Source organism: Notolabrus celidotus, chromosome 10 (assembly GCF_009762535.1).
Source record: "Notolabrus celidotus isolate fNotCel1 chromosome 10, fNotCel1.pri, whole genome shotgun sequence".
NCBI lineage: Eukaryota > Metazoa > Chordata > Actinopteri > Labriformes > Labridae > Notolabrus > Notolabrus celidotus.
Window position 1 is genome coordinate 6,961,538 of NC_048281.1, and position 24,902 is coordinate 6,986,439.

The 24,902-nt window shown below is 40.6% G+C and overlaps 1 protein-coding gene across 1 annotated transcript in view; it reads right to left on the minus strand.

Annotated features, from left to right (window-relative positions):
• Nucleotides 1–24,650, minus strand: part of tfpia (tissue factor pathway inhibitor a) — a 48,391-nt gene extending 23,741 nt beyond the window's left edge. Inside the window, exon 1 of the mRNA XM_034693463.1 lies at nucleotides 24,499–24,650. Within this exon, the coding sequence (XP_034549354.1) occupies nucleotides 24,499–24,586 (88 nt within the window). The 5' untranslated portion in view covers nucleotides 24,587–24,650. The remainder of the gene's footprint in view (nucleotides 1–24,498) is intronic.
• Nucleotides 24,651–24,902: the final 252 nt, after the last annotated feature.

Here is a 24,902-nt window from a genome sequence, read left to right on the forward strand (position 1 = left end):
TTCTAAAGTTCTACTCTCCCAGAGTTTTTGAAATTTTAGCACTAGGGGAGTAGTGTCATCACGGGGGACTTAAAAGGGAAATGTTTTTAATGAGCAGTAAAGTGACTTTGAACCTGGTCAGGTCTGCTGTCATGCTTATCGTGTGGCCCTAGAGTTGACCTGTCAATCAAGCTGTCATACACAGCAGCTCAGAGTGACAAACTGCAACGAGTGCTGACATTCGTGTTCTCCAGAGGATGACGCTGACTGTCTCTGGTGATGACACGTCAGTTCATCTCATGTTGCAGGCTGTTGAATGTTCCAGGTATCCACTTGAATATCTAAACATTGGCTGAATGAGAGAAGTAAGGAATCTGAGTGAAACTATGTGCTGATTTTAGCATTGAAAAACATTTAGAGGGCGTTTATGGGCTCTGTCGAAAACTGAATATGGAGAGTACTGTTAGCCTGTTCTTATGCTAACTATCAGTTGTGATACTGAAATTGCCCAGTAGCTGTATTACTGCATCTGTTACAATTAGTCTACTACCACTACTGCTATTAATGTGAGGAGTCAAACATGTAACATGTATGTTCGGGTTCCTAAGCTGCCCCAGGATCAAACTGGAAACAAGACCACCTCTTCTGGGCGATCTATGCTTGTGTGTTTAGACCTGCATCAGAGCTGTTCATATCAGTCCAAACACTCAACGCCATGGGGGGGAAACACTCCCTGTTTCAGAACTGGTCTCCAATGAAACCAGGCATACCTGGAACAGCTGCACTACACACCAAAGCTACTGTATGGTTTAGATAACCTAATGGAAAATGGGACAGGGGCATAGTGCTGCAGAGATCATTTGTCTGTGTGACACTAAAGTAGTTAGTTTCATATACTGCATGTATGTTATGAAAATCAGACTACTATCTGATTGTAATAGTAATGATTCACTGATATTGGCAGGATGAGTCACACGCCAACAAGTGAATAAGGGAGTACAGGCACTTATATTTCTCCACTCAGGGCACTGAATGAACATCTTTTTAGCATGCTACTCAAACTGATGAAGGTATTTAGCACAGCTACACAAAGCTAGCTTGCACTGCAACTTACTATCTACAGACTATTATTGACCACAGATTGGACTTTTGAGAAAGGCCAAAAGCTTTTCTACCATTTGCTGATGGGTAGTTTAATCATTCTTTGTTTCTATTTCTGTTGTTGGTGTGGACAGCTTGTAAAACAAATACTGAACAGTTAGGTTCAAAGTTCTTTAAGGCACATGCTCTGATGGGAACCACCCTGCCCTGTTCTATCAGCACAGCAGTCAACAAACAGTCCCTTTGCCAGGTGAGGTAATAAGTACAACAGCTCACATTACCTCGACCTACCCTCCTCTTACTGCCAAGGATTGGGGACACCAAGCAAATACTCTCAATCTCCTTCCCTCCAGCAAATCGGCGGTACTGCTTTTGCACATGCCTGGCTAGGTGAGGGCAGCAGGTCGCCCCTGCAGAGACTTGTGGTGTTTTTATTTATGTTCTTCCTGTCGTGTCTGATAAGCAGCAGAAGATTGGGTTGTCTAGCAGGGGAGATATTACTGAGCGACACAGGCAATCTGAGTCTCCAACTAAAATCCGACCCTCCAAACATCCTTCATTGCTGACGCTCCCTGAACAAAGTTTACAGAGAAACATTGACATGTTGAGATTGTTCACTCTTCTCTTTGTTTTTGGATGTCTCAAGCTACCATGGCAAAAAACAGAATCCTCCTTTACAGGGGCAGAAAGTACAGACATGTTGTTGACTGCTCTTATGCAAATCTGATAAATGACTCTGGTCAATAAGCCAGAACTGGGCCAACCAAGGAAAGAGGAGAAAATTGCTCTCCCTATTGATTTCTGCTAGACTTGACTGAGACAGAGCTCGCATGTGTCCAATATGTGACAGAGGCATTGAGAGGCATTCCAGAAGACACACAAATGCAGACAATGACAGAGCAGATGGGGAGCATTTTCTCTGCTAGGACACCAGAAATGGTCCCTGAAGAATCAACTTTTGACACGTGCACACTGGAAGACTTGCTCAAACAGCATGAATCTTTTAGGGTCAATCTTTTAAAATACATGCTCCAACAGGAGACAGATGTTTACAATAAAGAATGCTGAAAACATTTTATAACCTGCAAAGTATACATTACGTAAAGCTGCTGCAATAACACGGCTCTGACTGTTTTTAATGGTTTACTACCCCGCTGTGTTGAAAACTTGATTCTGGTTGATCATCATCCCATAGCACAGTGTGTTGGTTCTTTACAGCAAAGTGTTGCTCGGACAACGTGATCACATATGTCAAATTAAACCAACCCCCAGAAAGTAGTCCAGCACATTTCACGGCTGCCTGTTGTCACTGTGACAAAAATGTTAAATGCGGACAAGTTCAGAAGAAAAAAGGAAGAAGAAAAGAAAACAGGAGGAAAAATGTGCAGGAACAGTGTTAAAAGACACAGAAGGGATTCTAATCCACCGTAACAACCCACTCACTCTAAAAATCAAACGGGTATGCATGGCCTCTGCAATAATTCCAAAAGAAAACTACCACCCTGAGACAAATCTATCCAGAGCAACACATCTAACAATAACACTGCTCTGTGTTGTTGAACAGCAGGTAAATAAATGTCGTCCTACTCACACAATGCAACAACAAATCAGCCAGCCCTTTAAAATATGGGCTCTGCTAAATGGTGAAACATCTGCCAATGGAAATGTGACGCACCTAAAATCAGAGTGCTTCTGATGGGCTCAGCTATGCCAAGTTTTGCACACACACTCACACATTTGGATAAAGATCTGAGTTGCTCAACATGTGCACCGTGCCAAGCAGCTCTGTAATTCACGAGATGGGCAGGTTGAGTCAGATTGAGGCCCAGTCCTGGCTTGTTTAGTGCACCACAGGATAATCCTGCAGCTCCATTTCTGGGTATTTTAGCAAATGGGAATTAAGTACTAAACGTACAGCAGCTGAGGATCAGCAAGCAACAGAAACAACCCATTACTGAAGACTCAGGAAAAAAACACAACACCAAAGAGCAGTGAGTTATTAGAATGACAGTTCAGCATGATGTGCTAATATATCAGCAGGAGAAAATGAGACAGATTCAGACAGAAACAGAGGGAAAGAACACAGAAATGCCGAAGTCTGACAGCTCAGGTTGCTCTTGTCATCCGCAGCCTGAACTTTATGACTCAATGCTCCATAAGAGAAATGTTCTTCTTTACTTTTTTAAGGGCGTCCTCTCAACTTTTCCAATGCTGTATAATTGGAAGGGAAACATAGTCAAAGGCAGCGGCAAAAGTAAGGGTGTTGGCAAAAAGAAATGTTGACTAGGTCGAAGAATAAAAAGTATAGAGAGAAAATAAAACAAATGAACTGGAAATTTAACCCAGTAATACCCAACTGTGTTATAACTGGATTTTGCTTCTTTGTTATCTTTGCACGGACTGCGTGAACAAAGGATGGCGATGCACCAAACTCCACAGATTTATTACACATTATCATTTTAAACAACAGCACTCAAAAATATAAAATCAATAGCTGTTTTGATGTGCAGTTTTTCTACAACCCCATTAACGTCACTCTGATTAGAGATTCCAACTTCACCGTTTTCACGAGGAGCAAAATAAAGTGATTTGATGAAGACGTGCGTGTACATGCATCAAGCATTTAATCTGAAGAAAACCATTTCAACATGTGCAGAGTTGTTCCGTCAGTTTAATGGGTGGAGAACAGCAAAGGGAGCTGTTCCCTCCTTCTGACCCTGTTACTAACAAACACTTCTGTTGCTGCATCATTAAAGTGAAATAAAAAAAGAGTTACTACAGCCCTCTACGTATTGCTCCTCAGCTTGCCCTTCTACTAGAGATCCTCCTCTCTCGCATCTGTCTGGCAAAAACAAACGTGGAAGCTTGTCACGTCACATGGAGAGGACGTGCTGATGAAAATGTACGGAGATCATCAATGAGTCAGAGAGTACACCAGGGTTAGACACAATTTATATTTAAAATGGGTGAAACATATTGACTGTATATAAAGATGGATGACACACCTCCATATCTCCCCATTGTAAAAATGAAGCCAAAACACTGCCTTGACTGGCGCTGACATTATTGTGCTTATGAAGTCATTTGGAGCAAAAACAGAGATCCGGTTATTAAAACGAAACGTTGACGTTACATCCCTTTTGCTAACCAAATCATGCAGTTGACCCATAGACTGTATAAATAATGGATGTAGTGACGTCACCCATCTGTTCCTGAGCGCTGTTTTGAAGCCAATCGTCTGCTGCAGCCATATTGGAAATGCTGAACTCAATCTGTCAAAGTGTGACGTAAAGAGGAGAGGTTTGAGCCTCCTAGCCAACAGCTATCTGTTCCCGCCTGTCAGTAATGTCAGTCATGTCCTTAAATGGGCAAAACTAGTAATCTTAATATCTTCTGAACCGTCATGTTAGAAAAAAAATTCACCCACCTGTACAGTGTGTGCCGATAGAGCAATTAGCTACGTAGGCCCAAGCCGTTTTTTGAACCAGGCTGTAAACATGTTTATTAATGCTGCAAAGATCGTCTTTTTTGAATTGGTGTGTATGTGGTTTCTGGTGTTTGTGCAGCCAGCCTCAAGAGGATGCTCGATGAATTGCAGTTTATAACACTTCAGCATGGGCTTCATATTTTGAGACCAGAGGTTGCTGTTTGATTTAGCCTAGTGATAAACGGTAAATCCCCTCAGGTACAGTTTACAGCAGAACATATTCTGGTGTACACTCTTACTATAGTGTTAGTGGGAAAAAAATATCTTAAGTGTTTTTAAATTTGTTGCGTCCTATGTTCAATCTGTGATCACGGTGGAGTCCAGCTTTATGACCTGTCCCGAGGCCAGTCACCAGGGGGAGCTCCAAATGTATTGGTTTCACTTTTGCAGAGCTGTCATGTTGTCCATCTTTACAACAGTCTACAAAACATCATACAAAAATGTGAACTCAAAGGTGAACTCTGTTATTCATCAATAGAAAATAAAAAAGTTACTCACCACTTGTGGACTTTATTTAGTTACTCACTTCACTTTATGTTTCTTCAACAAAGAGTACAAACTCCAATAAAGGTATGGTGGATTGCAAAACTTAGTCAGAGTAGTACGTGTGTGCGCAAATAGGTGCATCATCCATACCATGGTTGTTAGGCCTGAAATATATGAAAGGCTGTCAGAGTATATCAGAGCCCAGCCCTGACGCCAACAGACAAAGGGCTGAGGCTGAGTCATAGCATGTCCCAAGGTTTTACTGCTAAGCAAATCAGGCCACCCTCATTATGTATTTGTGTTTCAGTGTGTATTTGTTGTCTATGCACCACTTGAAACATCTTTTTTTAGTTGTTCCATTTCATTTGTATAAAGAACTTAAAATTGCTTTATTCTATTCTATTCTTACAAACACAGAAAGAGCCCTAAATTGAATCTGTACTTTTCTGTTTGTTTTTTCATAGATTAGTAGAAAAGACATGGCTGTCATTAAATTCAAGGACTAGACATTTTTGCGTTCTTAACTTTTAATGAAGAAAACATAAAAACTCCTGCACAACTGAGTGACCTTGCTTGAAAATAGTGCTGAAATGAAAGTTATTTATAGCCTAAATGTTGCTTGGCTCACCAGTTTCCTTCTGTTTACCCCCTGCTGTGTAACTGCCACAAAATATCTGTGCAAGAAGTAAACAGTACATTCTGTCACTTGCTAGTTTAAGGTCCAATAAAGAAAAACTCAACTTTTGGAAAAACTTTGAAGTGTCCCTTCATTATACCACAGATATATTGTGGACATTGTCAACTGCTGAAGAGTCCCAATGCTATGTCCCTGTATGTCATGTCAAGAGGTTGGCAAGCTAACAGAAGAAGTTTGTCAAATCCATCCCTGCCCCCAGAATGACTCAGAGCAGAGAGGGGAATGAGTGTGTGACTGGAAAAACTGAATGAAGGCAAGCATGCATATTTCACTACATTTCTTATGTCCACTTTTTCCTCATGAGGGAGAACCTGGTGTTGATCTTGGGCTGAAGTTTTGTGCAATGCAGAGTCAGAGCAGGACTTTCACTGAAGTGAAGCAGGTGAGGAAAGAGGCAGCAGGGAGCATGACGTTTTCTGGCATCAGAAGAACAGCAGCACAATAGCGTAATTTGTAAAATGATCTTATGTGATGGTTGAAATAAAAGCTTGTCCTCCGTTCAACTGCACATCAGAAAATGTACTGATGTATATCTGAGTGGGAGCTGGATGTTTGTACAAGATGATCTGAACGGCATTGTAGACCGGCCTAATGATGTGCCATTTCAACAGCAGGAGAACGCTCAACCATTGTGTTTAGTAAAGAGTAGTTTTGGGGGGGGCCTACAGGTGCAATCTATCTCTGATGCTTCAAGATAACAGTTTGCCCCCAATGTCCCCGACCTCTCCAATTATATAAACCATTGCATCTATGGATACACAGCTGGGTGTAAGTCCATTTGCTAACATAATGCTTGCGATGGGATAGAACATGACAACTGCATCTGCTGCATCTGGAAAAGGCTCCACACGCCACTTTGCAGCAATGTTAGAAAGAGCCCTTAATGTGCATGACCTATGGGCAGCCATTTAACTGGGATCCTTCTGTTACTGCATGTTCATACCTGTATCCATGAATCTGCTAAATCATGCATGCAGAAATTTACCTCTAGATACAGGGCACTTATTTCAGTGTTACACACATCAGAGCACTCCTTTCAACACCATTGACACAATGAACGCAGCCTTTTGTTGCAGGGTACTTCATGTACTGGGTGGCAAGTATTTCAGGACACCTACTCTAGCTTGTCTGAAAGATGGCCTTTTTCTTCTGCATCCTTGAACATCCTCAAGCTCACATTGATAAGCTAATTTTTTTCGAGTTATGCAAGTTTGTAAATTCTTAAGCATGAACGAGTAAGAGATGGCAATCACCAATGGTTCACAGACTGGCAATGTATTTATAATTAATTAATTTACTCACATTAAGATGGATCACATGAGTGATGCATTTTTTTGGTGACTTATTAGCTTCAGAAATATGGAATGGAACAGAGTATGATAACTTCTAAGCATCATAAACAAGTTTAACATTACAGTAATAGTTCTGATTTTGGTGAAACCAGGATATTCTGATGTGATTATTAAAGACAGGACATTTGAATGTTTACAGGTATTTGTTCAGACTTTGGAAAGCAAACTCAAAATCTGCCAAATCCCAGATAACACAGAGGTCTGGTCACTTTATACCAGAGAGAAAATCAGAGGATGGATCAGCCTCAAAAAGGGTGATACGAACAAGGACACAATAGCACTGATCGTGCAGATTATCCTTAAGGCAGCTCATTAGGAAAGAGGCTTTGGCCTCAATGCAGATACAGAGAGATGACCTCATTCCTGCGGCAATATTGCACACTGAGTGCTTCCTATGGTTCTTTAAGATGGAGATCAAAGTAGGCTTCAAGCACTTTCCAAAGTACTTTCTGTAGCAGATCAAAGGAATCCCCCTGAAACACGGACAAACCGTGCCGCTAGGAGAAATCTGGTGCCGCTTTTATTAACAATAAGAGCTTTGAGATCTCACATTGCGTGGCCGGGGAACAGACTGGGGGCTACCCTGAGGACTGGGTGAGCAGTGAACGTACTTGTGTTTGGGTAGCAACAGGCCTGGTCCTGTTTAGCTCGGTACATTGAGGATGACACACACAGTGTCAAGGATTGGTGTTTAATTGCTGCTTGAGATGCTCAAGTGGAAAACTTTGCTCAAATGGTTCAGCCTCACAAACGCAATATCGTTGAATACAAAATGAACCTTCACCCCTCTCTGAGAAAGCTGTTACTCAATGTATTTTATCTGTTGTTGCTTAAGAACATTGTCTACTCTTTCTGCAGCACTGCAGAGAAACCTTCTTAATTATATAAAAGGCTTGTGAGACCAATGCATTTTTAATCACATCCTGCATGTTTGTATGGCAGGTGGTGAGGGTGGAGCGATGCAATGAGCAAGTTAATTGTGGCTCTACAACTCGATAGCTTTTGTAGACCTATTTGTCTCTGCTGAGATAGATTAAACATTCATCTCAGCATGCTTTTCCAACCTAAACCTCTCAAGGTTTTCTCATTTTGCTCTTTCAAACAGGATGTATGAACAAAGAGAAATCTAACTTTCAGGCAGCCTTTGCTTTAACTCTCTATCCTATTTCTAGCAGCTGCAAACTTGAGTAGCTGCTTTTATCAACTGACCTTTTTTTTCCCAGATGTCTGCTCAGTGAAGGAAATCTACACTCTCTCCCTTTATGGTGGCATTATCTTTTTCTGGCAATATCTAAGTTGAGCCCCTACCTGTTTCCCACTCGGTCTGGATAACAAAACAACAGTGGGAACCTGAAATCCCTCACGCTTCAGTGATTCTGCCAAATCCGGGCTCTGACATTTACAAAGTCCATGCGCTGGTGAACCGAACAATCCCACTCAGTGCCAATTAGAGTTTGTCTCGACTGCTTCTCAGACAATCGATCGGCAAAGTGTGTTTCCTTGCTGCACGCTAATGTTGGCGGATATAACTAGTCAAGCTGCAGGTTGTTGACACGTATTCTCAAATCAGCCAGCCTTTGTGAGAAATCAAGCATGCACCTGTAGTAGCCAATTGTCTGGCCCTTTAATATGACAAAACACGGATATCTGTCAGCTCAGAAGGAGCATATGGCAAGCAATGATGTGGGCATAAGTTTGCCATAAGTTGCAGAAGCCTGAAGGAGAGAAAGTACCAAGGCACCATCTGCCAATTTGGGAAGATCCCAATTACAAAACACTCAGTGAATAATTCATCATGTCACTTGCAATATCAACGCAATGATTCACAAGAATGGAGGTGTTCGAACCAGTAATAGAAAATGTTCAAGGGTGGAAAAAACAAAAGCTTTTACTACATTGTGCAAGTGTAATGCAATGAGATTAGATGAAACTTTCACAGCTGCCTGCAGTGCAAAGAAGGCTCCGAGCAACTGTGATTTTAATTAAGAAAATTCTAATGTTGCATCAAATCTAGCTATGTAGTTTAAATTCACACAGACACACTGGGAAGAAAGTATCTGCAGCTGCTGGTGTGTGAGTCACAAGTAATGAAACTGAAACATTTCTTAAACTCAGTATGAAGACTTAAATTAAAATTCTCATGAAAATGTCTTCAGTCAGCACGGTGTCTTTTTTTTTTATTAAAGCAGATGCACAATTCTTTGCTGAATATAATTAGTGGCACATTTAGAAATGTAGGCCAGCAGAAAGTAGAATCCTAAAGCTGGTCCCACAAAAGCAGAACTATTTTAAAAAGACACAAGAGAGAGCTGTGAGCAATAGATGAAACATTAGAGAAGAAACGCAACAATGGGATTCAGTCCCTGGCCAGCCAGGCTGACAGACTTTTTAACAACTACCTTTAACACACAGGCAGTAAAATCTTTGACAGTTACTGAATTGCTTCATTTTGGTTTCCTACAAGGGCTATGAAGTCTTCCAGTAATGTGAATATATTGGGATATTTCTCTATATACTGGTTTCTGCTTGTGTTTCTGTGCCCCGCTCACGTACAGCTAACGATTACCGTCCTCATGATCTTTAAAATTGTAAGACTTAATTCACATAAAGCTCCTTATGAATTTTAATTGCTGGGTCTAAATCCTCTCAACAATAGATGCCAAGGAAATGTCACTTTCTGAACCCCCTGTTAAGCTGTAAGTTTTGCAGGTGGCTCACCTCCATGATCCATTTTGCCTTTGTGCCATCAGGAGCTGCTAGAATGATCATGCCCTCTGTATCTACCCAAAGGATCAGGGATTAGCTCCTTAGTTGAAAACTCACTTGTTAGGATGTGAATGCAAATCATGCAGTGCAGGGAGTAAAGTTTAAGCAAATTAATTTGCCGTTTTTAAACCAAATTACTTTCATTTCAGATGGTATGAAGCTTGTTACAGAGAGGGAAACTGAAAGGGATGATCTCAAAATGAAAGAAACTAAGAAAATGAAAAGTAAAAGTATTTCTGATCATTCCAGTTAAGATATTCACTGTCTCCTCGGGAAGTTGGCCTTAGGTTACCTTTAATCAAAATAGGTAATAAAAGCAAATATTCCACATTAAAAAATGTCCAAATGTATAAATAAGTGCGTCTATAACAGAAGCAGCATTAGACTCTCTTGCTGTCAGTCATTTTGACAGCTGTGGTCGTAAATATATCATGATAGGCTACAACTCGTCATTTTAATTTTTAATTTCTCTAAAGATAATGAGTTATTGCCATCACTGGATCAGTCTCTCAAGTAACAAGTGAGTCATGTCTCTTGTTCAATCCCCTGTCTTTGTTAAAAGTATTCTTCTTTTAAGTATATCACTGAGAAACTGAACATGTTGGACTTATGATGGCATGCATTCAAACTAAAAGACAGCAAATTCAAGCTGGGACCAAACACACTTGAACCCTCAGGATGTTTGAGTCTTGATCACTTTGTGGGCATATATTCTACCTTTTACCTGGTGATTTTTGGAAGCTTCATTCTGTATAGAAATGTAATCATCAAAATAACAAACGCTCTGAACCCAACAGAGCTTTGAAGCTTATTTTTCACAAACACTGAAGACACAATCCTAAAAAAAACTCACTGTCTTGTTTCACCTGTCAACAACACAACCCTCACAGCACTTGTACTTCGGGGGTACAGAACAAAGTACATACAGTGGTTGCTGACTTGAAAAGAATGCGGGACAGCAATACAACAGAAATGTGTGGTAATAGCGTTATATCTCTTCCAGTGAGGCACATCTGCTGGAAAATCTTGTTGTTTTCTCCAAGGTAAGGTTTTATCATCACAATTTGTTGAAACATGAATTTTAAAGCACCCATATTGCAGTCTTGGAAAATGGATTGCAATTCTAGGATTGGGTTATCACATACTGCCACACCATGAATTTAATATCAGCCTACCTCCTATCTTGGCTATCACACCACTGTGATGAGTGTTGGCAATGTTTCCAGGGCGCTGTTTGTCCAGTCAATATTATTGGCTGTCAGAAAATCAGCAAAAAGAGACATTTCAGCAAGTCAATAATTCCCACAGGGTGAGACGACACCGCTGGCTTTGCTCAACCACAGATCACTTTCTCCACACGAACATAATGAGCTGTTGTTTAGCAGAATGCATTTTGACAGTTTGCTGTTCTGTCCAGCCTGAGTTGCAAAGCTTAAACTTTGTTCTCCAAAAGTTGTGATCAATACCTCACATACAATGAAGCCCCTCAAGGACTCTACAGGCTGCAGACATGGATGTTTGTGTCTCATCCTCCTCTCCTGTGCCATAGATTTGATTACACTCCTGAATCAATGCAACATGGAGAAAGCAAGAGCAAGTGGCTTATTTCCCTCTGTGCAAATGTCATCCGGGGCTAATTGTTCTGTATATGCACTCTTCATTAGAAGAGTGGATCAATACAGTGGTCCTTTTCTGCAATGCAGGCTATCATTCAAGCAATTGAGAAAGAAGTGCGTATGTCTTCCTTTCATTGGCAATTGGTGAATGAAATTTAACCTTGAAAGCATGCTTTCATTAGAGGGATTATCAGTGCTGCTTCTGCTGCTTGGATCACATCTGATGGGAAAAATATTAGCACAGGCAAAAAAAAGACTGTCCATGTGTTCTAATAGCATATGTAGTGAATTTTAGTGGTGGTGCAATTACTTGAAACTTCAATGGTAAGATGTGAATTTGCCTGGGGTGACACAAACTGATGGAATGATGCTTCAGTAACTAGTTTAAAGTTAAAAGTTTGCACGGCTGCAAGAAAACGTATCAATCTGCTTCAAACATGCAGGGATGAAAGGGGAAAGGAAAAATACTGGTGAATTCTGAGTTTAGTTTAAGGCTGAACTGACTAACAAGCACCAAGAAACACTACAACAAAAAGGTTCAGTGTGCATTTAGTCCAGATGCTTCCAAGCAACTCATTTTGTCAGTAAAACATACATTCCAACCATGGGTTAGTTTAAAGATAATATATATTTTATTTTTTTCAAAAAACATTAATCAAACTAAATCAAACCAAACTAATGGCTGATTTTTCTTTTGCCAAATAACACTTTTAGCACCAACAGCCATGCCAGCATCTCTGTGAACTGCACTCAGATACACCTTCAGCTAAAGGCTGATTTATACTTCTGCGTTGAATCAACGGTGTACCCTACGCCGGGGGTCCGCGTAGCTCCCGTACCTACGCCAAGGCCTACGCACGTAGCTGACGTGCACCTCCTCCAAAATGTAACTCCCTGTAGAGCCGACGCGGACCGCAAGCTCTGTGATTGGTCCGCTCGGCGGCTTTGTCTTTCCTGCATTTACAACACTTCCGGGATCCCGGACATCGGCCGCACATCGGCCGTGTATTTCATCTCCTCCTCTCTATTCTTCATGTAATCATGTCTGTTTGATAAACAGCAACATGTATCAGCTGTAGATTAACATAACACACTCTGAAACTCTGTGGAAAAGTAAACAGAGATCGTAGCGGGACCGGAAGCAGGTGGCCGGCTATCAGAGAGGCCGCACTGCCCTCAAGCGTTTCGGCGGAGAATTGCTGCGCGACACGGACACACCGACGCACAAGTATGTGGGGCTCATGTCCGCGTCAGCTCCTACTGCGTAGGGGAGACGCAGAAGTATAATTCAGCCTTAAGTGCACACAGCAGTATGCTAACACGCACATGATGACGTTTCTTCAACAGTGATATTTAGCAGGTTTATATTTAATGTGCATCATCTCATAGAAGCTTCATGGTATCCCTATTTTTGCTAATTAGCATTAAATATGACACACAGGTGAGACTGATTTAAGTGTTTAATTATAAAGTTTCCAAGTTATTAAAATTAAGGTTTTGATGAAACAACATAATGAGTTGGGAGATTACCAACCCAATTTCTTTAAGATTAACACCAGTCAAAGTGGCACCAGGGAAAAATCAGGGGATCATCAAAGTAATTAAGATCCATCCTCTGCTTACATGAGTCATGAATTTCTGTATTTCTCACAAACTGGGAAGAACCAACCTCACCAGTACAAAGTGAAACAAAGATGAGTCTGGGGTGCTGCAGTTATGAAGGGTAAATAAAACAGTGTGGAAGATATTATATCAAAAGAAGACACAGGCAGTCTAATTTGAGATATTTTAGAAACAGATTGAACCCTTTTATTGTTGCTCTCTTAGTAAAAACTTAATACATGATGAAATTAGAAAAGCACATCCTTTATTAGGCTGTCAGCTGAAAAACTTTCAAATACAAAACTATCAAAAAACAAAATAGTAGGTGTCACGTATGTTTTTATCTTGTTCATGTGTATCTGAAAGGTCTTATATCTGAAGATCATTTTCTAATGTTTTGATGAAGTAGCTGTAAATGTTAAGTGAATCAAAAATTGGAAATTGCTAATATTTTTTGTAGCCCTCTCCCTTGCCCTAAACAGAAGTGCACTCTCATACAGGCCAGGACGCATAACAACTCCAAACAATCTTAAAGCACATCATTTTTGACAGAGAGACAGAGAAAGACTCACAGCCCAACTCTGATCCAACCCACTCATTGATCAAAACCCCAGACAAAAGCTGTCGCGACACATTCATCTCCACTTATCGAACAGCCTGAGTCAAACCACCACAGCCTGAATTCTTCACACCACAGAACATCTTTACGGAACCAGAGGAAAAGCACTGAAGCTTCATGCCGACACATTATTGATGACAGGCCCTGATACAGGTATATGTGAACTTTAACGTTTATCAGTGATGGCACAGTAGCCAACGTTCATTAGACACAAAGTAAGGGATGTAAGGATACACTCAACCCACAATTCGATTGGAATTCGATTTTTGGTTCATGATACGGTTCACTCAGGATTCTCGAACGTTTTTCAAGAAAACTGTGTTGAACTCAAAATTTAAATAACTATTTTATTTGAATTCTCAGATATGGACAGTTGCATTATATATTTGTTCTCATATATTGCTTTTTAAACAAAGTAATCCTTTTTCATTTTTAAGGTGTGTTGTAACTCAAATAAAACCACTGCACACATTTCCCAAGGTTATATCGCTGGAAATTCGAATTTCATAACGAAGAGAAACCAGTACTCACTAGGGATGTACATTTTAAGTATTTTCCGTGATCAATTTTTGGAAATGTTAACGATCAATTATCGATTAATTGATAAAAAAAAAAAACATTATTATTCTTACGTCAAAAACAATGCCAAATAGGTTGTTTTCCCCCTAAATTGTATTTTCTACAGCAACAAAATGCATATAACTGACGGGATTGAATACGGCACATGTTTGACACGCAGAATATCAACGATCAGGCTCATTAAAATATTCTACGCGGACATAATCTTATAAAGTGAAGGCTGAGACTGCTAACAGAAAAGTACTTCAGACTCACAGTGTTCAGTTTTCTGTCTACTCGTTCTTCTTGAGAAAAATAAACGTGTATTTAATCAGGTGTCAGGCGGAAGCGCAACCGGGTCATAATCAGTCTAGCTGCAGAAAAGCCCAGACGGCTCTGATGTTGCTGCTCTGCAAACATAACGTACCTGAATTTCCCACCTGTCTGCTGCCTTCGTATCTAAAGGTGGGGAAATGTCCTGTTTAAAGTTGTTAACCTTCGTGTCTGTGTTGTTGTTGGCAGCAGTTTTGTATTGATCCTCTTTAAAAAGTGCTTGTGGAGACCTGACGCGCAGCCGCCAGCTGAGCATCTCCGCTGTGCGCAACACCTTTAACAGCTGATTCACATCAAAACATGCTTTAAACTTAAAGCACCTCCCTGATAGCTGAGTGTAATATACGACCACATGATGTTTGTTCCACATGACGGAAAATTGATAACAAAAATGAATGTTTTGAATAATTTCTTAACAATCAATTAATCAATAATCGATTAATTGTGGTCATCCCTAGTATTCACGATATGAAATTCATCTTGCAGGCATTGCAGACAGCAAAGTCTGTGACAGCACTGTTTAAAATCCACATTTCTGGCTCTGCTGTTCTCTATTGACAGTACTGTCAGTCCACTGAGTCTTTCCGGCCCTGTGCTGCTTACTAAACATGATTTAATCAGTTTGAGCTTAACACTCTTCCTGTTGGCTCTTCTCCTTCCTTTCTTGAGCACAGCTTTTATGCTTTAGTTGTTTAACATTATGCAGATAACTGGTTGTTTATTTTTCATTATGTGTCTTCATACAAGGTTAGTAGAAAAATGTAATTCACAGGATTTATAATGTGACATGGAGTCATGAGGTCATTGGATGCACAAGTTACCATTCCCCCACATGCCTCTCTTCCATAACAGCAATGGCCAGTTTAATGTACTTGTATGAACCAGACAAAAACTTTTCTTAAAGACGTTCAGATTCTCAGGAGTTGTTGAGCAGAAAGTCAATAAAAATGGATCCAAACACTATCCAACCATCTGCATCCACCACAGAAGTTGTCTCTATTTTCACTTGCACTTGATATGTAAATCTAACCTTAACCTGCTGATCTTCACTCTACATTTCAGACCTTTTTCATCACTTTTCACCGCGGAACTCATTCTCGGAGCACAGATAATTGCAGGCATCCAAACTTCAATCACAATCAACACCAAGTTAAAAACAAGAAGCTGCCAAATTCCACCTTGTCTGAACTGGCATGAAGCTATAAGACACAATGATCGCTCTTTCATCATACTCTTTCTTTGAGTGTTTCTTCCACAAGTTCAGACTTAGTTCACTTCTTTCTCTTCAGCCCTAAACCTTTTGTACACTCTGCTGACAGTAGCTGTCATGGTTGAGTGCAAAGCTCACAATTAGTCTGCACACCCTCTTATGATGAGAGTGAGGTGCTTTTTGCTCAAAGATATCAAAACACATTCGGCTGAGTTCCTTTAGCTTCCCTCCTACGTTTTGCTTTTTTTTTTTATAACTTACATATATTTATAGAATTATACAAGTATACCAGCAGCTACGCACACTTCCAGTTAAATTTGAAGTATCTGTATATAACTCATTTCTAAGTGACTCACAACTTCTATCTCCCTCATGTTCAGTATCCTCTGGAACACATCTCTTCCTGAAACTCTCCTCTGTGAACAGAGTTTACTGTTATCTGGTAAGACTCATACAGGAAACACTAACATAGTCTTATCAACCTGCAGCTGGTCAGTTCAACTCTGTTGCTAAACTTCCAGGAGAGATACAGCTATCTTGTTTAGTTAGTAAGGGCAACACAGGACTTCATCCCAAATTACCGTCATTGTTGGTGCCATTCACCTCCAATACAATGTGTTAAATATTTATCCAACTAAGAGGCAACGTTTAAGAGATTTCATTTCCTGTAAGCTACAGACACTAACAATGTATCTCCAGCCACAGACTTCCATGTCAAAATCCTGCCCTTAAAGATACAACACACTGTGCATGAAGGCAGACAGAGGAATATCTGCACCAAAGACTTACTCTTGTCTCTTTTTGCTCCTAAAGTAATGAATCAACATCAACAAAACCAGAAAGATAAAAGCTTCCCAAGCACCACAGGAGCCGATGCTCTGACCACAACAAACCCAGCAGTCCAGATTTATTAAACGCTGTCTGAAGCTTTATTATAGAGCGTTTGTCTGCCCAGACTGCAGCTCTACTGAAATATTACACACAAATGAGAAACTTCCAGACTTAAACAGCTGACATCAAAAAGAGCCAGAGTCATTTCCACAAAGGGAAAGATGCCAGTTATACACATATCCATTTTTGAGTTTTGAAGATGAAAACCATCACAGTTTTGGATGCAAAAGGTTTCATTGAACATTAAGTGGAAGAAACAAGTAAATACACTGGTTGTAGGACCGTCTGTTAGACCATCTATGGCAATACTGGTTGAGCTTTCTTGTTCAAAAGCTGGCCCTGTGGGTAACACATGTATGTGACAAAGTATTTCATAGATATGTTAAAAGCATGTCTGTGTGAGAAACGTGTAATGACAGGTAATCCAATTAAAACACAGAGATATGTTAATCTCAGGACAGACTGGTCAGGATGACAGAAGTGAAACAACAGTAGGAAACAGACAGAATAATCTTTACATTTACATTGTGCAACAAAAAGACCTTTTGTTCTTTGTAGAAAGCTCTCTCTTTTTCAAAAACAATATGGTCCACCAGTCAGACACCCAAACATGTGACAAATGATGATGTTATGATAAGAAATGCTGTCTTGTGGTTAAAAGCTTCCACCAACCAGCCTAGTTCTGATGCTTTCTTTCTCCCACATCCTCACATATAGGAAGCTGAAACAACAAAGTGTTTTTACTTGAGAGATGACTTAACTTGCTTGGTTTGTCGGGTTCCAATTGACGGCCCGACATAATAATGATGCTTAAGCAGCAAAAACTCAATTTCGGGCTACTGAAAAGTTTCTCTTACATATGAAAAAATGTGATAAGTGAACAGGGAAGGAGTATCCAAGACACTGTGCACACCTGATTCTTCAAAAACATGCTTAGAGAAGGAAACAGGGAGCAAGAGAGGGGAATGACATGCAGGAAAGGTGCTGCAGGCTAGAGTCAAACATGGGCCGCCCACTAAGAGGACTGTAGCCTCTGTATATGGGGCTTAACCACTGGGCCAAACCGGCTCCCCTCCACTTCCTGCTAAGAGTCAAACAAATGAATCACTGAGAGTGTTTGGTGTGGATATATAAAACCAGCTGTTAATGTTATTCACACTGTTGGACACCTGACCTGTAGCAGTGGTTATCAGCATTAAATATGACTCCAAAGAAACAGATGATGTTGTCAGTTCTTGTCTTTTTTTGCTTTTTGGTCATTTAGTGGATTCAGTATTAATTTCAGTCTGTTTCATGACCAGCTAAATCTCCTCAAAGGAGCTTTTACTTAATTTGTATCAATTTGTCCTAAAAAATCCTGACATTTATCAGCTGATTGCCTCAAGGTGTGTTTTCTTGTCCAGCTAGTGAGCAATCAGGATGGCACAAAGATTTTGCAGTTGTCAGTTTTAGGAACGGCTCTGCTCTCAAAATGCCCCCAATTTGAGGCTGCACTGCTTTAGTTGTGATAGAAGAGGCTTCCTTAGCCATCATATCAAGTTAGAGTAGAAATAACCTGGAGACAAAGTATTCCTTCTAAATTTAGGGCCACTTAATGTGTCCTTTGTTAGTCTCTGGAAGCGACAGTGCACACGACACACAGATTAACCTGTGGCTCATGCTCCCTCCAACCACATTAGTCATCTCAACGGCTGTGTCAACCTCGCGTGGACAGGCGTTTACTCACAGAGGGCGTACATCTTTGCCTTAGTGCTATGTAGTCAGCCTTTTATCTTGAACTATACAGGGATTCAGAGGTTCAGCATTTCAAGGACTAACTCCCTGGAGCAAAGTCTTTGGGCTGAGCATCTGTGTTCTACACTGTAATAAAGGACACGTGGAAATATTGTGTCACACTATTCTTTACTCTATATTGTTCAGAAAATAGCTGGGTGTTCACTGACTGAATTAGCAGACGTTCCCCTGCTCCATATTCCTGTCTTTGTTTCACGACGCCCACTTGCGCCTAGAAAACACTGCAACGCCTAACCAGCACTCCCTCTGTCATGTAATATACCACAATGAGATTACTCCACACTCTGCAGCAAATGATTCAGCTTGGACTATGTAGCACCATAAAATCGTTAAAGTCAAACAATTTCACAAGTTTTTCTCAGTCACTTGGTTACATAATGAGGAGGAGAGTCATAATGAGTTCACTCAGCTGTGGGGCATCCTTATTCAGTACAGTATCAGTGCACTTTGTATCAATTACATGGGAATATAGGCTGTATTTTCACTGTAATTTAATGAGACAGTGGGTAGAGGAGACAGAACCAACAAACACATGATAACCAGATGAGCCCATTAGCAGGAGGCATCCATGGGGCAGGGTTTGAAGCAAGCTGGGGATGTCAATTCAAGGCCACATGTGACTGTGGGAGTCAGACAACTCCTCTTTTTCAAAACAATGTCACATGATTGGATCCTTGGAAATGTGGAAGGCATTAATGATCCAGAGGATGATTACTGAAGAGCCACTTTGACGGTTCTAGTTTACTTGCCACACAAAATGTGCTTTGTTGAAGCTAAGAAGTGTTTCTGAGTGGCTCACATAAAAAAAAAATACTGTTCATTACTCAGTTTTATTTTAACCCAGTGTAAAAAGTTTGAAAAAAAAAGGATTTTAAAAATGCGTAAGGGTAAAAACATTAAAGCTTGCACCAGTGTGTTATGAAAAAAGTACCTGCCACATCCTGGTACCCAAGGTAAAAATGGAGAGCTGTAATTTTAAATATTAAGTCCATGGCTCTCTTCAAATGTTAAGAAGGGAGGTAAGCCATGGGCACAGAGACATTTTGTTTTGTTAGGGCACCAGAACTGAGGTTATTGCAAAAATCAAAGGTCGTTAATAACTTCTGGTTTAAAAAGAGAGTTCTTGTAGAAGCCCTGAAGGCTGCACAGTTAACATTGCATTGCTCTGCCTCATAAAGGCAGACAAAATAAGGCTTTCGTGTTGCAGGCATGAAATACACTCCAGGTGAAGTAAGTTTGAAATTTGTGCTGACTGACACAGAAAAAGGGAAATACATCAATCAAATACTCCCGTGGCTACTTCAGGAGCTGCTGTGGCACTGGGTTGGAATAGAAGCATTTAGGCAATATTTCATGTAGAGATCAGAATGTTTTGTGTTATAATGCCTTGGTCCTCTGAAGAAAGAGTGACTACTTTGCTGCAGTGGAACTCTTTCTTCAAGGTGAGTTTCATGTTGAGGACAAGCAGGCATTATCTCATTAAATTAAAGAGCTTCATTCTTGTAAGTTCAGGAAACATTAGGTAACAGCTAATTACTTAGGCAGGGCAGTCTCTGCACCTTCCATTTAGAGGTGTATTGATCTAATGGACACAAATGGTTTTTAGTGACAGTTTTTAGGAAAATACGATGCTTAAGTCTTCTCCTCATTGGAACTGCTAATTAAGATTGCGCATGCTGCACAGTTTCCTCTCCATCTATGGCCCGAGGCTCCCTAATAAAAGGGCCGCTTCAAACAGCAAGTGAGCATCTAATTAAATTTCTCCGCAAATTAATGAGACACAATGTTTACGCCTCTGCAACGCGATTAGTGCAGCTAGCAAGACTGTGTAACACCGAGTCTGGTGCTAGATCTTAAAGAGGCTCTGGGAGTCCCTTATTGTTTTCCTTCTCACCACACCTAAATGATGTGCAGACACTAATAGCTAATGTTCCATCATGGGCACAACCTTGTAGTAGCCCATATTGCCTCTTTGTATTTACAACGGCTTCTTCTGATATAACTTTGATAGAGCTCAGAGTAATCGACAAATGGAGAGGTGTTTTTGAACACTGCCTATGGCCCAATCTTTATACTTGAGTACTAGCCCATCATATTTGTTCTTATATGCTGTATGTTTAAAATACTAAATGTTTTTGCAAATGTGAAGCAAAAGTTGATGTCGGCTGATGGCTTGTGTGGAACTGGAGCCTCTTAATAGTCAAATATTTTAGCTTCTTGGTTAAGGAAAGGGAATGAGAACATTACATCTTGAAACCTCAAGTACATTTCTATTTAAATCTATTTTTATAATACTCAACAAATAATGCCAAATTTGTAAGCTTGCTCTACAACACAATACTAAAGCACTTTGTAATACTTGCCATTATTTGAAGATGCTGTTAAAGAGTATCTATCTTCAAAACCACTTACACTCATCACATTTTGCTGTTTCATCTAAGAACGAGGCCCCTCTGTCAAGTCGTCTATCTAATACTTAACAGCAGATTGATTTAAAACTAAAAATATGATGTTGCTAAGGTTATAGGCCATACTTTTATACACTGCAAATATGCACTTATGAGACAAAGGGGAGTTAAATAAGAGTCTATCTGCAATAAATCAAAATGAAAATCCCTGGCTGCTTACAAAGCCAAATGTGACAGGGTGAGAGTTTAACAACAACAAGGCAATAAAGGGATAAACTCTACGGCCATTACTGTGTTAGCCAGGTTGTGTTCAGAATTTGTTGCTCAACATTTTATGAAACTGAGATGCACTAATATTAAAATTCACAATATATCAGTGTACAAGGTAAAAGTCAAGTTGACTCGTTCATCATAGACCCCAACAGCTGATCAGTGCGCTGAAGGCAGGGGACATGTATTCTTCTGTTTCTGTGAATAATGCTAAAACAAAGTGGCTTTGTGAAGGCAGAGTTAAGCACTCAATATTATTTGAGTACAGTGGTTACATATACAGACATTAGAGTTTTTTAGTTTAGTTAAATCACGTGGTAGAGTTGACCCTGTCTGCAGTGAGTGATATCCTCTTCTGTGCCAATTATCCAGTCGATTTCTCAATCAATCAACTTGTATAGCGCCAAATCATAACAAACGTTATCTCAAGACGCTTTTCCAAACATAGCAGGTCTAGACCGTACTCTATGTTGTATTATTAACAAACACCCAACATCAAGACAGGATAAGATCCAGTCCCCTCCTACTGACAGGACCTGATCTTATCTCATCTTAATCCACCATGAGCAGAGCACTTTGCAGTATTTAGTTAGTTACAGCAGCATGGACAAACTTCCTTTAACAGGCAGAAATCTCGAGCAGAACCAGACTCATGTTAGACAACCATCTACCTTGATAAAGAGCCCAAGCTGGCCGGTATCCCTTGAGGGTATTATACTTAAAGTTGACTAGTACCTTAAACAACCCTGCTTCTTAAGCAAAAAAAAACGAGCATCCTATTTAAACTGTTTGATTTCTCAACTGGTATGGCAGTCAAACTAGTGGCGGCTGGCCAATAGAGGGCGCTCGGGCGCCGTCCCACCACATTACCTTCAATAAGACATAACAAAACTAAATTAATATTAAATAATAAAACAATATTCCAAACTATATGAATATACATATTTTTTAGATGTGCAAGATAAATATTATATAGTTAAAGATGAGTAAAGTTGTTCCGTTCATCTGTGTTGTCTGATTGGTGATGTGTTTTCCCCCGGGGCGCAAATATCTTTGGCAATAGACTCTGGTTAAAAGTTGTACATGTGCAGTAGCTCCTCTTCAATACAAGAGATAGGACCATGTCTGAGCGCACCTTCCCTGCGTCCAGAGCTGAATGCAGCTGGATGGGGCCGACGTCACGGCCGTTTGTCATAAAGTGCGTCTGATCAACAGATCGAGCCGAGGGAGTTGGAGATGATCGGACAGAGATGCAGAATGGAGAAAGAGACATTAAATAATTCAGTGAAATCTCTTAAGACATCACCTTTTGGGAGGAGAACGTAACAGGAGAAGCTCCACGTGAAAGAGCGCGAACCTGATCAGCCAAACATCACAATTAATCAGCAGTCCAAAGACAGAGGGAGACAATACACCCGGTCTTTTTCCAGGACCTGGTTTAGCAACAAGGCTTGGCTAACTGCATGAAGTGCGGCTAATGCTTTATTCTGCTTTCCCTGCCTCCTTTTTCAAATGTCAGGATCTGACCCAGCATGGATTAAGACAGGTATTACTGATTTGAAGCACTTTTCGGATGTGATACCTTAGTACATGTTTGCTTGCTTTTGGGTATGTCTATTTTGGACTTATAGCCCCCCATGGAGAAAACTCCACCAGCCGCCACTGAGTCAACCATCGAGGAAGCACCAAATAACCAACACACTCCACTAAACCTGAAGAATCCAGAGCATTTTCAACCCCGGGCTGCTAAATAACCAGACTTTTTCTGACTCTATGATTCTTAAATGCCATGACGCACCCTGTAGCATCTGATGAAAGGCTTTCAACTACTTTCAGTGGAAATCCATCAACAGCAATTATAGCCCTTTAAGAAAAACTGCTCAAAGTGACGTAATGATCTTGAATTCTGTTTTCTTTGACTGTGAATCCCAAAAAAGAAGTTTTCCACCAGAAGGATGAGTAACCTTTGAGCCAGCAGTTTTGCATGTCTGAAACTAACCAAGCGAGTAAACCCCATATTAGACAACTGAAGAGACATAACCATGCTATCATCATCAATCACATGACATAGCTGCTTTCAACAGGCTGTGTTCAACAGGCTTGTATCTGCCTTGAAAAGAAGTGTATTCTTATCCACCAGTGAGGATCTATAGAAGAAAGGATCTCCATCTGTTTGTCACTTTATGGGCCATATTTAAACCCAGTCAGACTTGTAGGTTAATTGCACACCAGACACAGAATTGTAAGCTAGATACTGTCTGACATGCTAGGAGCTTCTCTAGACAAATACAGCCATATATCAATGCGGCAGCTGACAGGAAAGTATGAAAAAGTAGATACCACCCAAGCAAAATAAGAGAGTTTCCAGCCTTCATGGTTTTGTACAAACTGTGCTCACAGTCTGTACATTTTCCATCAACGAGGGGAAACGATGCATATAACCGGCTGTATGTCACTTAAAGATAAGGGAAGGCTGACACTGACATTAAATGCTGCACTTCATCACCAGACCTCTCTGCTGCCTTCAGCCAATATCTGACCTGCCACACTTGGAATGACCTTTCTGGACTTTCCTCTGAACAGCAGAGCTTAACTTCGTGTAGTCAGACCTGCTCTGTGTTTGCTCTCAGGAAAGGAGGAGAGGCAGGGAAGTTTAACAGACTCTCCTCCATTTAGGCCGTGCCTCTGGACTTTCCTCAGCTACTGACTATCTGACATCCAATCCCTACAGCTTCATTACTGCCTGCAGGGGGGTTCTTGCGACATGACAGGACAGGACAGGAGGAGGTGCCAGGAGGTTCAGGTGTGGGTCTTGGCCCGCGTGAGAACCGCTGTTGGTGTGGACTTTGGCCGTGCCTGACAACACAACTCTATCCTGCCTAATAAAGACTTGAACAACCTTCCAGCACAACAAAACAAACAGTGTGTAACCGGTGGAGTTGTCACAGAGCACTATAAATAACCTATAATATATGGAAAGTGTTTTAAATGTGTGTGGTGGTTTTTGAGTGAGTTATAATCTAATTTCAAAAGTTTAATGATGCGCAAAAATTCGTTTAGAAGTTATGCAGTCAAAAAACAAATACCGTATTGATATAAAAGCGGCAGCAACGCTCAATAAAGTATGACACATTACATGTTATGTCCAAATAACTATAAACAGAAGAAAGAAAAGAGTGAAAGTGTTCAAACTTCTGATTTCGTTCAACTTTACGCACGAGTTTCGTGACGAAAACATTTCCTTGCGCTGCCGTTCAACAGCCAAGAGAGAGTGTGTTGAACTTTCTTTAATTTAAACCACACATTTAAAACTTCTCAATACATCTTACCTTCCACATGTGTCCTGCATGATCCAAAACTGGCGACACAGGAGAGCGAGACGGCGCACAAAATCCACCACTTGTTAGAGAGAGCCATTCTGCTGCTGCTGCTGCTGCTGCTCACAGGGGGCTGATCCGCGTTGTGTGTAAAGTTTAGAGGGAAACTTCATCAAGTTGTAGAGCTGTGTGAGTGAGTGCGAGTGTGTGCGGGTGCGTACTTCCGTTTGATAACACTTTGCCAGTCTGCTGGCGCTATGAAATTGGAATGTCCAATAATTTCCTGCAGGGAAACTTCCACAGAAGAAAGAAAAAATAGATCTCTCTTGACTCGGAACGTTTTCAGAGGAAACCAAAGACAGTTTCAATTATCTATTTTCAGAAGATGTGTCTTTTTTTTTCATCAATTTGCCTCA